The sequence below is a fragment of the Carassius carassius genome, chromosome 29 (genome assembly GCF_963082965.1).
Source record: "Carassius carassius chromosome 29, fCarCar2.1, whole genome shotgun sequence".
NCBI lineage: Eukaryota > Metazoa > Chordata > Actinopteri > Cypriniformes > Cyprinidae > Carassius > Carassius carassius.
In genome coordinates, this window is record NC_081783.1 from 21,676,144 (window position 1) to 21,694,040 (window position 17,897).

Consider the following 17,897-nt stretch of genomic DNA (forward strand, 5'->3'; position numbering starts at 1 on the left):
CCTTCTGAAGTTTGGCCATTGGACAGGTTGTCCCCGATTTCTGTCAGGCTCCTTCTCCTTCTCTTGCTTTAGCTGTGCTCTTCCACACTAGGCAGAGATTTGAAAGTCTGGCGGCGTGGGCATTCTCGTTCCCCATTCGTTCTCGACGCAGCTTGAGTTCCTGAAGAGGAACGTCTAAGGTTACGTATGTAACCCTGGTTCCTCGAAGGAACGAGACGCTGCGTCACAGTGCCATACTTCCGGCATCTCTGGCCAGCGCTTGCTTCATCCTTTGAGGCTGATTACCGGCTTCGTCGCTCATGCTTTTATGCTTCCTGGTCTCTGACGTCACCCGCCTATGACGTCTCGCCCCTCCATTGGACTGATTATACGCGTTATTCAGAGACGTCACGCTGGACGCGTTCCCCATTCATTCTCGATGCAGCATCTCTTTCCTTCGAGGAACCAGGCTTACATACGTAACCTTAGACGTTTTTTTTTTACATATTACCATAATCTGGATTTGAACCTATTCTCTCTCTTTCTGTGTGTGTGTGTGTGTGTTTTTCAGGCATGATCTGGTCGGAGTGTAAAGAGATCTGGGCTGACGGGCCGCGTGAGTATGTGATGCATCTGTGGAATGTTCTGGATTTCGGGATGCTATCGATCTTTGTGGCCTCCTTCACCGCTCGTTTCATGGCGTTCCTCAAAGCATCCAAAGCTCAGCTCTACGTCGACCTGCACGTCCCCAACCACGACATCAGCAACGCATCACTTCCTGCAGACATCGCCTACTTCACATATGGTGCGTAAATGCATGCAGAACCTCACACTTCTGTTTTAACCATACCAACATAAGACGTCTGGAAAATATGTAAAAAAAATACAAAACTTGGGTAAATTTGACAATTACTGTTAAGAGCAGGGGCAGACTGGCCATCGGGAGCACCAGGACATTTCCCGGTGGCCTGACGGTCATTCTGGCCTGCCTCCTGACGCTGTGCAGCCGATCAGGCTGATGTGCAATAGGCTGTTATGCAACTGCGAATTAATTGACGGTCTTATGAATCTACAAATCAGGCGATTGCGGAGTGAAAATGACACCACCACATGACCAAACATCAGCGAAGCACTGCCTAATTGGCTATATACAGAGGCAGGCTTTATCTTAGAAAATCGCGCAAAAAAATGGAGCGTAAATGCAAAGGAGGAGCAGAGACGGAACGTATAAAAAGGAGAAAAGCCCTGGCCACAGACGCAACAAGTTGCTGCAAAATCCCAGCCATGTTCGCCAGTAAGGGAGCAGGTCAGTCAGAATTACATTTATATTTAGTAGGGATGGACGGTACACTGAAAAAACCGAACTGTTCAGTTCACCACACATGGTTCAGCACGCGCTGGGACCGCTGTTCAACTTAAATCTGTAATATGGTTTACTATAAATAACACGTAAAACAAAAAGGGTTCAGCTAATATATGTTTCTGTTGATGGAAGCGCATTCTGGATTCCCAGACATTACAACATCAGCGATGAAAAAAAAAAAAAAAAAACCTCTACAAATCATTCACTCTTGTTCAATACTAATATGAACACTGTATCAGTGCATTCTCTTAAAGTGACAGTCTTTATATTAATCGAACAGCAACAGCAAAGAAATCACTCACTGCTCTTGATTAAAAAGCTTTTTTTTTACTTTAATAAAGAATAATCTTCAATTTATAGTCCAAAATGCAATGCTGTTTTATATTTGATTACTTTAATTTCTGTACCTAAAAACTAATGCAAGACCTACCTAAAAAAACCCTGAAAGTCAGTTTATTTTAATTTGTATATTTACTCTATTGTAATTATTTGTGCTGTAGCTTGTAGTTAGAATATTCTTAATAATATGATAATACATATATATATATATATATATATATATATATATATATATATATATATATATATATATATATATATATATATATATATATATAAATGTATATGTATAGGTATATATGTATACATATACATGTATATGTATATGTATAGGTATACACATGTACATATATATATATATATATATATGTACATGTGTGTGTATATATATATATATATATATATATATATATATATTTTAATTAAATATGTTTGATTTTAATTTATTTTAAATAACCATTATCACTTAATGTTTTCATTAATAGAAAAAAAATGAAACAAAATGAAAGATTAATATTAGATGTCATTTTCATTACATTTATTTGTTTTAGAACTGAGGTAGTATTATATTTTTATATATATTTTTGTCTTAAATTTTTATTGTGTAATTACAAATGTAATTATAATTTTATTTAACTTGTAGTTATTTTAGTACATCAAGTTAAAATAAATGAAAATAAGCAATGTTGTCTTGACAACTAAATAAAATAAAATCAGTAAAAGTTTGACTACAATTAAAATCAAATGTTTAAAAAAATAAATGCAATTTAAACAAACAATTTAAAAAGGAAACTCAAAATATACAAATAAAACTAACTGAAAATATTAATGCATATTAAAATAATAATTGCAAATTGTAGTAGGTAGTTTGAGTATGCCATGCATTGCATACATAATACATAATTCTGAGATATGACTAGTATGATAGAGCTGATATGTGTTATCAATGCTGCTATCTGCTGGCGTGAAAGTGATATGACAGCCTCTGAAATCACAACATATATGAATACATACATAAAGAGTGTGTGTGTGTGTGTGCGTGTGTGTGTGTGTGCGCTGGTGAAATCTTTGAGTGAGCTGACAGTGTGTTTGATCTTCATTGTGTTCACTCAGAATCTCTGAACAAAGTCTTCATTAGAATTCTCCACCTTTGACTTCCTCTCCCTGATTCTCTTTGAATTCAAACCATCAAACATGCTTGACATTACTTTACCATTCCTTTAAATCTGAATCAGATCTCAGTTACTGAAAGTACCGTGGTATCAGTGCTGTATGTTCAGTAAAGCTCTCTGTACGTGTCTCTGTCGCAGCGAGGAACAGGTGGAGGCCGTCGGATCCTCAGATCATCTCCGAGGGTCTGTACGCCATCGCTGTGGTCCTAAGCTTCTCTCGCATCGCATACATCCTGCCGGCCAACGAGAGCTTCGGCCCCCTGCAAATCTCTCTGGGGCGAACTGTGAAGGACATCTTCAAGTTCATGGTCATCTTCATCATGGTCTTCGTGGCCTTTATGATCGGCATGTTCAACCTGTACTCCTATTACCTGGGGGCCAAGTATAACCCCGCCTTCACCACGTGAGTGACACGCAGCCATAGCAACACCCTGGCAACCACACACACACAACACACTAACACACATTTTATGAAGAAATTGAAAAATTTGATAAAATCTCTTTTTTTATGCTGGTGGTGCAGAAATTACACATTTATTTTATGAGAAATCTCCAACATCAAATATTAAATTAAAATAAATCTGAGATTTTTCATTTAAATATTAGATTACTTAATATTATATTTATAATTATACAAAGATTTTACATTGCACATGCAACATAATAAAAAAAAATCATGTGACAAAACCGCATTCCACAGATTACATTATTTAATACTGGCCCACAATATGTGAAACTATATTATTGTTACAGAATTCATTTTTAAAAGTATTATTACTTATATTGCATATAATTATAATTACAGGATATATTTTACATTACACATGCAACACTAAAATCTGTGCATTTAAAAAAATATATATTTACATTTCTTGCTCAAATTTGACCTGCAATTGGACAGCAATATGAAAAATAGTTAATGTGGCATGGGCTTTATTGTGCATAAAATATTTATTTACATTATTTTAAATGTTTTGCTGAAATCATTTAATATTACAGTGACCTGCAATTTGCCTACAATATGTAAAATTGTTCATATAACATGAGCTGAATAAAAAAAAAAGTTAGTTGTGCAAAAAATAAAAAATCTGTAAAATAAATAATATGTAAAAAAAAAATTGTTTTTGCATTTTTAAAACATATTTAATAACTTGTTGTGACCTGCAGTTGGCCAGAAAAATGTACAATTAATAATGTGACATGGTCTGAATAGAAAAATATTTTTGCGCATAACATTTTATTTAAAATAAACATTTCTCACTGGAATTAATTTACACTTACAATATATAAAATAATTAACATGAGGTGGTTAGAATAGAATATATATATATGTAACCCTCCTCCTCAATTTAACTTTTTAGGGATTTATCATGTGCATGGGGAAATGAATTGGTGAGAGATTACTAGAATTTAAAATCAGGATGTATACACAGAAACTAAAACTTTAGGCATGCTACTCTGGCTAGAGTGTAGAGAGGCCTGGTTAGCTTAAATATAGCTATACTGCATTTGTTTTTGTTTGTTTTTTCCCTTGTGAGCATAAAACTCCCATGCATATGTACTTAACCACTATAACCCTTATTTTCAAAATAAATAAATAAATAAAAAATAAAAGAATCACACCAATCGCACACACTTAAATATCAGACCACAAAGATTGAATGGTTTTTTTTAAATTTTTTTTTATTGAGCAAATACATATTATAGAATTTTCAATCAGCAGTATATAAGAGGCTGAGGTATTTTTGTATAAATGTACATACATAAAGCAGAACACCACATAAAAAAAAAAAAAAAAAAGGGACATACAGTGCAAAAGTTGAATACAATTTTGTAGCAAGAAGTACAATAAAAGTTTATATACATAAAATGAAAGAAAATAAGTGTTCATACAGATACTGACTGTAAAAAGTCTATGAAGGGTTGCCAAATATTATAAAAAACTGAGAGATTGTCCTTCAACAAATATCTAATTCTTTCCAAATGTAAAGTGTTGGATAAATCTCGAAGCCACATTTTGTCAGTGGGTATCGCTGGTCCTTTCCATGACATCAGAAGTAACTTTTTTGCATTGATAAGAGAGTAGGAAATGAACCGTTGCTGGGCTGAAGTCAATTTTCTAAATGACTCTGATGTGCCGAGGATAATCAGCAATGGTTCCGGTGACAATGTAGTTTTAAAAATTCTTGACAGTACATTAAACACATCGGACCAATAACTGGCGACCTTCGGGCAAGAAAAAAAAGCATGAAAGAGTGTTGCATTGAGGGACTGACATTTATCACAGTTTGATAAAACATTCGGAAAAAATGTTGTGGATCTTTACTTTTGAAAAGTGAAGCCTATGAATAATTTTGAAGTGTATAAGACGATGTCTCGTATTATTGGAGCAGGAGTGTATGCATTTCAGCGATTCTTCCCAGATGTCATCAGGAATATGGGTCCCCATGTCCTTCTCCCAACTATCTTTATATTTATTGGACGAAGGGGAAGACATTGTTTGTAATTTGTTATATATATTAGAGATAAATTTATCTTTATATGGGGGTATAGTGAGACATTCATCTAGCATAGATTGTGGTTGTGTCTCAAAACCTGGCATGAATTTTCGTATATAGTCTCTAACCTGTAGGTATCTAAAGAAATCATTGTTATGTAGTTTGAACTTTGTTTGTAGTTGTGCAAAGGAAGCAAATTTACCGTCAGTATACAGGTCACGGATACTACACAATCCTAATTTCCTCCAGTTAGAAAACGTCCAATCTAAATTAGAAGGGGCAAAGGATGGATTTTTAGCAATTGGTAAAGAAAGAGGCAGCGTTTTGTGGGAAACGTGTGATTTAATTTGTTTCCATATACGAAATAAATTATTTATGATCGGATTCTGAACGTCCTTTGTCTTGTCCAGTGGCAATGGTGAAAGTACTAGCTCTGCAGGTAAATATGGATCACAGTCTTCCACTTCAATAGTTAACCAAGTGGGGGGTGTGTTAGAAGTGATGATGAAGGAGTTAAAAGCACACGCCCAATAATACATCATAAAATTTGGGAGAGATAGACCACCATTCGTTTTAGATTTGGTTAAATTTTTTTGTAATGTAATGAGTTTTGAGTTTGTAATATAATGAGTTTTGTAATCCCATAGAAAGGGCTGAATAATTGAATCAATTTTCTTGAAAAAGGATTTTGTTAAGAAAACAGGAATATTTTGAAACAAGTATAGTATTTGTGGTAGAAAGATCATCTTGATGGCATTTATCCTCCCAAGTAATGATATTGGCAAGGTTTTCCAAAACTGAATTTTATTTTTTAAGTTTTTCCAATAAAGGTGGAAAATTAGATTGCATGAGAGAGGAAAGTTTCTTCGTAATCTCTATACCCAAATATGTAAATTTATCAGTGGTAACCTTAAAGAGGAACCTTGCCAACGTTGTTTGAGGAATGTCATTAACTGGCATTAGTAAACTCTTGGTCCAATTTATTCGATATCCTGAAAATTTCCCGAACATTTCAATCTTTTCAAGAATGGAAGGTATAGAGAGGAGAGGTTTGGTCACATATAACAAAACATCATCTGCATATAGCGAAATTTTATTTGTTGTGGCCTTAGTCTGATAACCATATATTTTGGGGTCTAAACGGATACTTTGTGCAAGTGGTTCAATCGCAAGAGCGAAAATTAGTGCTGACAGGGGGCATCCTTGCCGTGTTCCTCTGAACAAATAAAACAAATAAAAAAATTTGTATAAATTTGTGCTTTAGGATTTGTATAGCAAAGTCTTATCCATTAAATGAATCACTCACCTAAATTAAGTCGTATAAGTACTTCGAACAGATATTCCCACTCTATTTGATCAAACGCCTTTTCAGCGTCGAGAGTCAATATGGCTCAATATGATCATTGTGAATTTTCCTGTCAGTGTATAAGATATCAAACAGACGTCGTAAATTAGACGTTGAGGATCTATTTGATATAAAGCCAGTTTGATCGCTGTGAACTATTGTATTCATTAAAGGAGTTAGTCTATTGGCAAGGCTTTTTGCATATTTTTAGTAATCTATGTTTAATAGAGAAATTGGACGATAAGAGCCAACATTTAGCTCATCTTTACCTTTTTTATGGATAACAGTAATTGTAGCCTGAGTTAATGTTGGTGGCAGGGTACCGTCTAGTTGGGCTTGGTTGTACATTCTATGAAGAAATGGTGTAAGAATATTACTAAATTTTTTATAAAGTTCGACCGGTATACCATCAGGGCCAGGTGATTTTCCGCTTTTAAGGGAGGCTATTGCCTTTTGTATTTCTGTGGCTTGAATATCTGTATTAAGGATTTCCGAGTCTTCAGGTGAGATTCTTGATAAGCTACATTCGTCTAGAAATGTATTCATAGTATTGGGATCACTATTACATTTTGAAATGTACAAGTCAGAGTAAAACTGTAAGAAACGCATATTTATCTCCTTTGGCTTAAGTAGTATGTGTCCCCTGTCATCTCTAATCTTGTGAATAGCTCGATCGGCTTCTATTTTTTTTAAGTTGGCGGGCTAATAATTTGTGAGGTTTCTCTCCAAACTCAAAGTATTTTTGTTTAATGAATAAAAAAGCTGATGAAATTTTCCCAGAGAGAAGCTGATTGAGTTGATATTTCAGATTAGTTATTTCTCTATGCAAGTCGGGGGTGGGGTTTAATGCATTCTTTCGGTCCAATTGTTGTATCTGTTCTTCAAGATGTTTACGTTGAGTTGTTTTTTTTTTCTTTTTGGCAGCTTCATACGAGATAACACATCCTCTCAAATAGGCTTTGAAAGCCTCCCATAGAGTGCATGATGTGACTTCTGGGGTATCATTCGTTTCAAAGTATAGTTTTATTTGAGCTTCAATGAATCCACAAAACTCCTTGTTTGTCAGTAGATAAGGGTTTAGTCTCCAGGATCTACTGGGTGGGTCCGCACCTTCCAAATATAAATTGAATGTTAATGGGCTGTGGTCTGAAATTGATATGGTATGATATTTCACATTAGTTGTGAATGAAACTAGTTAGCAAACTAGCGTCAATTAGGAAATAATCAATTCTACTATAAGAGTTATGAACTGCTGAGAAAAAAGAATAATCTCTGCCAGAAGGGTTGATAAAACGCCATAAATCTATTAGGTTCATACTTTTAAGGAATGAGTTTATAAGAACACTTGAATTGTTTTGGGGTATTTTACGAGATGCTGATCAATCAAGAAATGGGTCTAAAGGCGTGTTAAAATCTCCTCCTATTATTAACATAGTCTGCGATAGATTGAGAAGTAAACTGAAGACTTTCTTAAAAAATGCAGGATTATCCATATTAGGAGCATATATATTGACGAGGGTTAAAGATGTGTTGTATATCTCTCCCGAGACAATGATATAACGACCATCTTTATCTGCTGTAGTGGAATTATGAATAAAGGGTATGCCTTTCTTTATTATAATGGCTGCGCCTCTTGCTTTTGTAGAGAAGGACGTGTGATATATCTCCAATTTATTTACCCATTTAGCTTTCAGTCTATTATGACAGTTATTTTTTAAATGCTTCTCCTGTAAAAAGGTTATGTCTGAGTGCAATGATTTTAAGTGATTCAAAACTTTACCTCTCTTCACCGGGTTGTTTGCACCACGTATATTCCAGCTTGTAAATGTCAGTCCCTTTTTAACATTCAATGCGTTCGTCATATGTAATAAGAAGGAAGGTTGGCATATGAATGAGATGTGAAAACAAGTATCTATATAAATTATATTGAATATGGAACTTGCTTCTATTGCTGCACAAAAATTGTAATTCTGCATATTCGCGAGCACAAACACAGTGAACAACAAATAAGTGAACAACTTAAACATAAATACCTTAGGCTAACCTAATGTAGCCGCAGGGAAACCATTAGCGGGAAAAAGCTAAAAGAAACAAAAACACAACTGTATGAGTAACCTAACTTACTAAGACTGTTACTCCTTTTGGGGGAAGCCCCTCAAGCCAAACTATAAAGTCATGGCCATTTGTAACACATAACAAAATATTTGTAGGTTCAATTTAAAAATGAGAGAGAAAAAAAAAAGTAAGACCTGTATAGTAATCATAGAATGTGAACAGTTTGTATACTTGAGAATAAATTCTTATACATTGACCTTACTGGATATCTCCAGAACAACACTTAAGAAACGGTGGAGAAGCTCTTCATAAAAGAAATAAGGATATTAACTTGAATAAACATTCATAGCCTATTGACAGTAAAAGTCTGATATAAAGGTCTCTCTCCACTTGTATTTCTTGTCGTGTTATCTTACCACCTTTTGTAAGGATCTCTGTCGAAGTAGGATATGTTATGTATTATCAGTCTTTTAACTTCCTCCAGTTGATCCCGATGGTGTTGTTATGAGATGCGCAGCGTATTCCTCAGCCTTTTGCGGGTCTGTAAAGGATGTCTGAGAGCCATTGTGGGTGACTAGGAATCTCGCTGGGTAAAGTAAGCCATATCTGACACCGGGTTGATTGCGCAGTAGTTGCCTGGCTCTGTTGAATTGCGCCCTTCATTTTGCCACTGATGGAGGGTAGTTGGGTATTGATATTGGAGGTTTCTCATAGCGGCAGCTTTGCGAAGGATGTCTTCTAGGACGTGATAGTAATAGAGGCGTATTACAAATAGGCGCGGTGGGTCAGAGGGGCTCGGGCGTTGTCTAAGGGTCCTGTGAGTTCTGTCAATAAGCGGAGCTTCGTCCAACGAGAGTACATCATTCTGCAAGTTGGCAATAAAGTCTCTCGGTTTCGTCGCTTCCGAGCCCTCTCGTACACCTGTAATTCTGATATTGTTTCTACAAGAGCTTCCCTCTAAATCTTCATTCTTTTGTTTAAGACTGACAACTTCGGCACTGAGATTAGCCACCTGTTGCTCAAGTTGGCTAATGCTATCAGAGTGTGCGGTGACGGCCTCTTCTATGTCAGTGACTTTAGCTTGTAGCATCTGGGATTTTGCTTCAAGATTAGTAATAGACACTTGGGCGATGTTGTTAGTCGTGACAATCTCCGCTCTCAAATCGTTATATACACGTTCAATGCGTCTTTCCAAATTCTCACAGATGTCATCTTTTATTTTCGTCATTTCACCTCTGAGTGCTGTGATGGCAGCTAGTAGTGCTCGATTAGGAGGATCCTCCTCATCACCGCTGGACTCATTGGACTGCGTGCCAGGCAAGGTCGGCGGCTGGTTGAGGCCTAGTTGAGTCGATTTCGGTTTCTTGGGTTTTTGTTTGCTCATGTTGAGATATCCAGTCGAATTTGAAGTCTTATTGTTTTAAAAGTAAATGTGTTCTGAAAGCGTAGAACTTACATAGATGTTGGCCTTTGAAAGTATTTTTTAGCGGATTTGGCTAAGGGAGCTCTTAAAGACGTGTCTTACTCCGTCATCGCTCAGTGGCGCCCCTAAAGATTGAATGTTAAACTCAGAATGTATTTATATTCATTTTCAGAAACATGTGAATTTCCCTTTCAAAATGTCCTTATAGTCCAAATAAAATAAATGAACAGTACCCCGGGGTTTTTTTCTCTACTTATATGTCTCAGTTTTGTGGTACCACAAACGATGGTGCGATTGTTGGAGCTCGGTTGAAATATTTCCAAAGAATATTGTCTGTACTCACAGTTCCTTGGTAAAACAGGAAGATTATAGTGACCGTCTGTCCAAACGGTTCTGTCCCGTGGTGAGATACGCAATGAAGCTGTCCTGAACCTCCGTCCCGTCCGTGTGCAAACACAGACACCTCCGGAATCAGTGCGAATCATGAGCACATCTACTACAGCAACATGTACGGCAGCATCCGATGCACATGGCTATGGAGTAACAGTTCGCACATGGCTATGGCGTGAGCTCCTCTTCAGTAGAATCTCCGTGGCCAATTTAACCAGCTCCAAAACAAAGCTCACTCTCCCGTTTTAACAGGGTAACACACTGACAAAAAAAAAAAATCCCCTGGCTCTTAACTTTGATTAACAGTAATGTAATCAATCATGCAGAACTTACAATTAGCTCATAGCTCTCACAATCTTTTTTTTTCCATCACCTCTTTCCGTCTCTCTCTGTTTCTTTAGTCCCGCCCCCTCAAAAATCTGGTAGGTTGCCAAACAGCTCTCTGGATGGCACTGATTGGATAACAAACAAAACTGACACCTAGCCACCCAATGCAAAATAAAATGACAGAAGGTTTAAAGGTTAATCACAACAGAGGATATTTCAACCCCTTACAATAGTATAACTCAATAACAAATATGAATTAATATTAAATATTAATAACAAAAAAGTATTACACACCAAGAACAATTTAACTGGCCCAGTTCTATTAACAGAACACAATAAACAATATGTTAATTTTGCAGGGTGCTACACCCCCCCCCCCCCCCACCAAAAAATGGTCATGCCCTCATGACATGTCTAACACCCTATATCTGGTACAAAACAAAATTAACTTTTTTTTTTCTAAAGATTGTGTCAGGCATATTATTAACAGTCCTTTTAACCTATCCACTTGTAAAGAAAACATTTGTATCTCTTATAGGAGATGGGGCCTCTTTCATGTCATTAATCTCAACTACGGTAGCACTATGTGTACCAACTGCCACTGATGTTGGGTTCCCTAGCAAGTCATAAGTTAGTCTGATTGGAGCTTTCTTTAGTCTCTGAGGTCGGGTTGTCTTGTCAGAGCTTTCTGTTACCCTGTCTAGTCTCTCAGCTATTTCGTCTGATGTCTGTATTTCAGTGTCTCTTTCTCGATTCACAATTTCTGCAGTCATATTTTGTACCAAATGGTCATCCTCCTCCACTGCAGCAGGTTCTTCAGCTGTCTCATCCATTTCTGGGTTACTTGTCAAAACAGCCAGATCCAAATCCAGATCGAAAGGCTCACCATGATCAATGTTTTGAGGTTCTGATCCTGGCAACCCTTGTGGTACATAATCATGCCATACACCCATCTCATCATCTTCGGAGTCAGATGTTGCCTCCATCTTATCATCCTGTTCAGGTGCTGGTAAGCAAGGAGAATCATAGTTCTCTTTTCTCTTTTCTTTGAGCCGTCTGCTTGCTCTCCTTCGTTTTGAGTGCTCCTTGTTGATCTCAGGCCGCAGCTGCACTTCCTTTCCGATCGGCAGAATGTGATTGCGGTGCAGTATCTTTTCAGCGCCATGTCCACTTTCTGGCTTCAGTTTGAACACGGGTAAACCAGACAGTTGACTCTCCACAATGTAATGAGTATCTTTCCACCGATCAGCAAGCTTGAGCTTCTCTTGTAAACCAAGGTTCCAAGCATGTCAAGAAGAGTTCTGTTAAAACGCTCAGGCTGTGGATCACCCTGAGCGTGGTAGGGAGTGGTTCTGGATTTCTTTATGCCAAGCATGCTCAACAGTTCATGGATAAGGCGACTTTCGAAATCCCTGCCTTGATCTGAGTGCACCCTTCTTGGCAAACCATAGTGGACAAAGTACTGTTCCCATAGAACCTAAGCGACAGTCAATGCCTTTTGATCCCTAGTTGCAAAAGCTTGAGCATATCTCGTGTAATGATCTGTAACTACGAGCACATTACAGATATTTCTGGAGTCAGGCTCAATCGTCACAAAATCCATACAGACAAGATCCATCGGTTCATCACTGTTAAAATGTGACAACTCAGCAACTCTCTTAGGCAGCGTCTTTCTCTGAATACACCTCGGACAGCTCTTACAGTAGCTTTCAATCTGAACTTTCATGTGGGGCCAGTAAAACCTCTCTTGTATCAGGCCGTATGTCTTGTCAAACCCCAAATGGCCTGATTTGTCATGCAACGACTGAAGCACAGTTGTTCTGAACTCTTGTGGGAAAAACAGCTGCCGTCAAGCTGGTTTGTTTGGTAGATGGCTCGTTCTATACAACACAGAGTCTCTGACAATTAGCTTCTCCCACTCTTTTAACAACAGTGACACATCAGGATGTTTCTCTTTGTTGGCATGATTGGCACTTTTCTGAATGATAGCATGCCACACTTCTCCAATGCATGGGTCTTTCTGCTGTGAATTTGAGATTTCTGCTGCGCTCAATTCGGGCAACTGCTGAGTATTCAGAAATGACAGGTTGCAATAGGCTCTGGGCACCGCATCTTTTGATGAGCCAATGAGATCTACAGCTCTGCACCGGCGACAGTTAGGTACTCTGACTTTGGACATGTGACAGACAGCTTGGACTGTGGTGGCAAGCAGTGTCTCCTTCTCCTCATGAGAAGCATTGAGGTTTGCATGAGGACGCCGTGACAATGCATCCGCATCCACGTTCTGTTTTCCAGGCCGATACTTCAGACTAAAATCATATGTTGACAATTCCGCCAACCATCGATGCCCTGTAGCGTCCAGTTTAGCTGTAGTTAAGACATATGTTAATGGATTGTTATCAGTGTGGACCTCAAATTTGACTCCATAGAGATAATCATGCAACTTGTTGACAACAGCCCATTTCAAAGCCAGGAACTCAAGCTTATGCGTGGGATAGTTCTTTTCTGCTGGACAGAGGCTTCTGCTGACAAAAGCAACTGGGCGCAAACCTTTTCCCTGTTCCTGATAGAGGACACCTCCCAATCCTTCTCTGCTTCCATCAACATGCAGTACATATGACAGTTTTGGGTTGGCGATGGCCAGCACAGGTGCCTCTGTAAGACTTCTCTTTAAAGCCTCAAAAGCTTTCTCACAGTCTTTGTCCCACCTAGACCCAAAAGTCTCAGAAGGATGGTACCAATCTTTTGTTGTTGTGCCTGCTTGTGCTTTCCTCTGCTCTTTGATGTCTTTATTTTTCTTTGCCCCTTTCCCTCTCTTTCCAGCCACAATGCAACCCTGAAGCAATTGGTTGAGTGGATAACAGACTCGGGAGAAATCTTTTACAAAACGTCTGTAATACCCACAGAAACCAAGGAAGGAACGAAGAGCAGTGATATTTTCTGGGCATGACCATGATTTCACAGCTTCAATCTTTGCCGGGTCTGTAGCAATGCCATTTCTAGACACAATGTGGCCAAGGTAGGTAACAGAAGGGCAGCAGAACTGACATTTATCCAATGATATCTTTAATCCTTCTTCCTTCAATCTGTCGAGGACTTTAAGAAGGCGCTGCTCATGTTCCTCTAACGTTCTCCCAAAAACGATCACGTCATCCAGATAAACCAGCACTTCCAGTAGGTTCATATCACCCACAGTCCTTTCCATAAATCGTTGAAATGTGGCCGGGGCCCCACAAATCCCTTGTGGCATTCGCTCAAACTGATAAAACCCTGCCGGGCAAATGAAGGCTGTCTTTTCTTTATCAGCAGCAGCTAAAGGGATCTGATAATAGCCACTTCTGAGGTCAAGTACACTAAACCACTGGCTACCACCTAGGCAGGACAAGGCATCTTCCACACGAGGGAATGTATACTGGTCCGTAATTGTTCTCCTGTTTAATGTCCTATAGTCTGGTCAGAGGAGAACTGGCCCCCCAACTGAGCCTGGTTTCTCCCAAGGTTTTTTTCTCCATTCTTTCACTGATGGAGTTTCGGTTCCTTGCCGCTGTCGCCTCTGGCTTGCTTAGTTGGGGTCACTTCATCTACAGTGATATCGTTGACTTGATTGCAAATAAATGCACAGACACTATTTAACTGAACAGAGATGACATCACTGAATTCAATGATGAACTGCCTTTAACTATCATTTTGCATTATTGACACACTGTTTTCCTAATAAATGTTGTTCAGTTGCTTTGATGCAATGTATTTTGTTTAAAGCGCTATATAAATAAAGGTGACTTGACTTGACTTGACTATAGTCCACACACATATGTATGGTGCCGTTTTTCTTGCGAACCACAACTATTGGAGAAGCATAGGGGCTTCGAGAGTCTGAAATGATTCCTGCCTCTTTGAGATCATTTAGATGCTTCCTCACATCCTCCAAATCACCTGGTGGTAACCGTCTAGAACGTTCCCTGAAAGGTCTATCATCTGTCACACGAATGCTGTGTTGTGTGCTCTTTGCACAACCCACATCAAACTCACTGCAGGAGAAAACCTCTTTTCTCTCCATCATCTTTTGACACAGTCGCTCCTTCCACTCAGGAGGCACAAGGGAGTCACCAAAGTTGAAAGAAGACGAGGACAATTGAGGTGTTGGCAGCTTAGAGCCCTCCTTTTTAAGGACTGTATTTATTACATCTACAGGAAATATATGAGCAATAGGAATTCCACGTTTTAATGTCACAGTATGACTGGACACATTTCTCATGGTGACTGTGATGCGACGACATTGGACAGCAGTGGACTTTTCAACAACAGGCATGACTAGAAGTTCTTCAGGAAAACAATCCTCCTCTGGACGGTCTTTAAGAACAGCTTGGCTAGAGAGACCTGTAGGAAACTTTGGAATACCAACGACTGTTGCAACACAGCCAGGTGGCAGAGTGAAATGCTTGTCTCATGTGAACCAGATTGTTCCTCTTTTTGTCTCAGATGTGTCGTCAGGAGTTTCCCGAAACTTCTCATAAGCTTCTTTTATTACTGGATGAACAGACAGGGTGTTAAGAAAATTGTCTCCTTCGTGTGTTTTGCATGCATTGAACAGTCTTCGAACTATAGAGTTGTTTGTACCAACCACAATGGAAACATCCCCTGTCATGACCGGATCTGGACACACAAGCACAAGTGTTTCTACAGTCTCAGCTACTCCAACTACATCTCCAGTAAACTCAAGCTTCAAGCACATATAACCATTATATGGATACTCCTTTGCACTGAGGCCCCAAATCTCCAGGCACTCAATAGGGGTCAAAGGCAGGTGCTTCAGATACTTGTCATAAAAGGAGCGATACAGAAGGGTAACTTGGGACCCACTATCAAGTAAAGCTTTGGCATAAATGCCCTCAATTTGTACTGAGACAATAGAACTAGGTCCAACTAAACCCTCTGGCAGGTTAGCCTGCTTTTCTGGTAGCGTGTCACACTTTGTGGAACGTATGTTCTCTGGAGCGTCAGGCTGTTCCTCTACTGAGCCCCTGGAAAGTTTCCCATCGGCTGTTTTAATTTCAAGAGACGCTTGTTCACTTTTCTGAGATTTTCTGGGTTTGGACACTACCGCTGGAAATGACCATCTTCATCACATCTGTAGCACAAGACATCAGCACGATACTGAGGTTTGGGAGCTCTGTCCTTCACACGTGCATATGAGTTTCCAGTGGCTTTCTGGCTAGGGTTCTGGTCTACCTGCTGTGCCACACTTGCTGATGCAGTCACAGAGGCAGAAAGGAGGCGTGCAACATCAGTCTTGAGACCTTGAAATTCTTTCCTTAGACTCTCTATTGCAGTATCTTGCAGGACTGGCGCAGGCACAGGTACAACTGAGGCTGTAGCACACTCTGCACGCTTACTAATAGCAAAAGATGCAACATTCTGTACATTCGGTCTTTCAAGGATCATCTCCTCTTCTTCTCTTACACCCCGAAGCAACTCAGTGAAGCTGGGAGAAGGCTTGAGTTTGTAAGTCAGTCTTATGTGAAGGGCTACGAGGTCATGAGGCAGAGAGCCTCTAGCAACTTGATCAATGCGTGCTCGGTTCATGTCAATCACTTCAATTCCACCTTTATGATGGACTTCATGCAATAGCTTGTCTAATCTTAGTAAGTAGGCTGATAATTTCTCACCGTCCTGCTGGAATGTATTACGAAACCTCACCATGAGATCAGCTTCACTGTCTGTAGTTCCAAAAGCTGTTTCAAGAGCTTTACGGTAGTCATTGGCCATGGCCTGGGGATTAGTGACTCTCAAACCTCTGACAATATCTGCTGCTGGCCCTTTAAGACTCTCAGCTACTCTCTGTCTCTTGACAACATCAGAACATTGCCACTCATCCAACATGTGGGTGGTCTGTTCCGCCCAAGCATCATAGTCCTCCTCTCCATTCACTATCCAAGGTCCAAACTCATCTCCAGCTAGTAACTGTTCAGGTATGTCAGTCTTAATCATATCGTTAATAGTTTAGACTAAAACTAACTGGCTTCTACTGACGTGTTTTATACACCGTCCTCTTATTTTACAGGGACCGAAAACTTTAGCCTCATCCAGTACCTTATACATAGTCTCATCAGTAACACCAAGAGAAACCTTACTAAGCGCAAATGCTTTCCTTGCATCAATACCTTTGTCTTCACACCATTTGATAATCTGTTCTGACTCCATGTTATATTAGCTTTAGATACACAGAGTAAAAAAAATAATCATGTGCATGGGGAAATGAATTGGTGAGAGATTACTAGAATTTAAAATCAGGATTTATACACAGAAACTAAAACTTTGGGCATGCGACTCTGGCTAGAGTGTAGAGAGGCCTGGTTAGCTTAAATATAGCTATACTGCATTTGTTTTTGTTTGTTTTTTCCCTTGTGAGCATAAAACTCCCATGCACATGTACTTAACCACTATAACCCTTATTTGCAAAATAAATAAATAAATAAATAATAAAAGAATCACACCAATCGCACACACTTAAATATCAGACCACAAAGATTGATTGTTAAACTCAAAATGTATTTATATTCATTTTCAGAAACATGTGAATTTCCCTTTCAAAATGTCCTTATAATTCAAATAAAATAAATGAACAGTACCCCAGGGTTTTTTTTCTCTACTTATATGTCTCAGTTCCCTATCAAGGGAACTTCAAACTGCGTCCTCTGAGGGGACACTATGGGGAACACCTCGTCGTGACCCGTGTCTGAAGCATACTTTGAAAAATGCCAACGTGTTGGCCGGCGACAGCCTCTGACGTCGCTACCGGCGTGACTATAAATACGCGCCTGTAGGACCCGTCACTTTATCTTCTTCGTCTTCATTGACTGTTTTGTTTGAAGCGTGCATCTGAGAAACAGTAAGAGCGATCTATTATTGTTATCATCATGGCTTCCACTAGCAAGGCGTTTAGACAGTGTGTGCATCCGTGTCAGCGGTATCTGACACCCGATGATACACACACTCTTTGCGTCTC

At 39.0% G+C, this 17,897-nt stretch overlaps 1 protein-coding gene across 1 annotated transcript in view; it reads left to right on the plus strand.

Moving 5' to 3' along the window:
• Window positions 1-17,897, plus strand: part of LOC132109881 (short transient receptor potential channel 7) — a 168,337-nt gene that overhangs the window by 86,061 nt on the left and 64,379 nt on the right. The window contains exons 6-7 of the mRNA XM_059516277.1: window positions 551-784; window positions 2,992-3,256. Of these exons, the coding sequence (XP_059372260.1) occupies window positions 551-784; window positions 2,992-3,256 (499 nt within the window). The remainder of the gene's footprint in view (window positions 1-550; window positions 785-2,991; window positions 3,257-17,897) is intronic.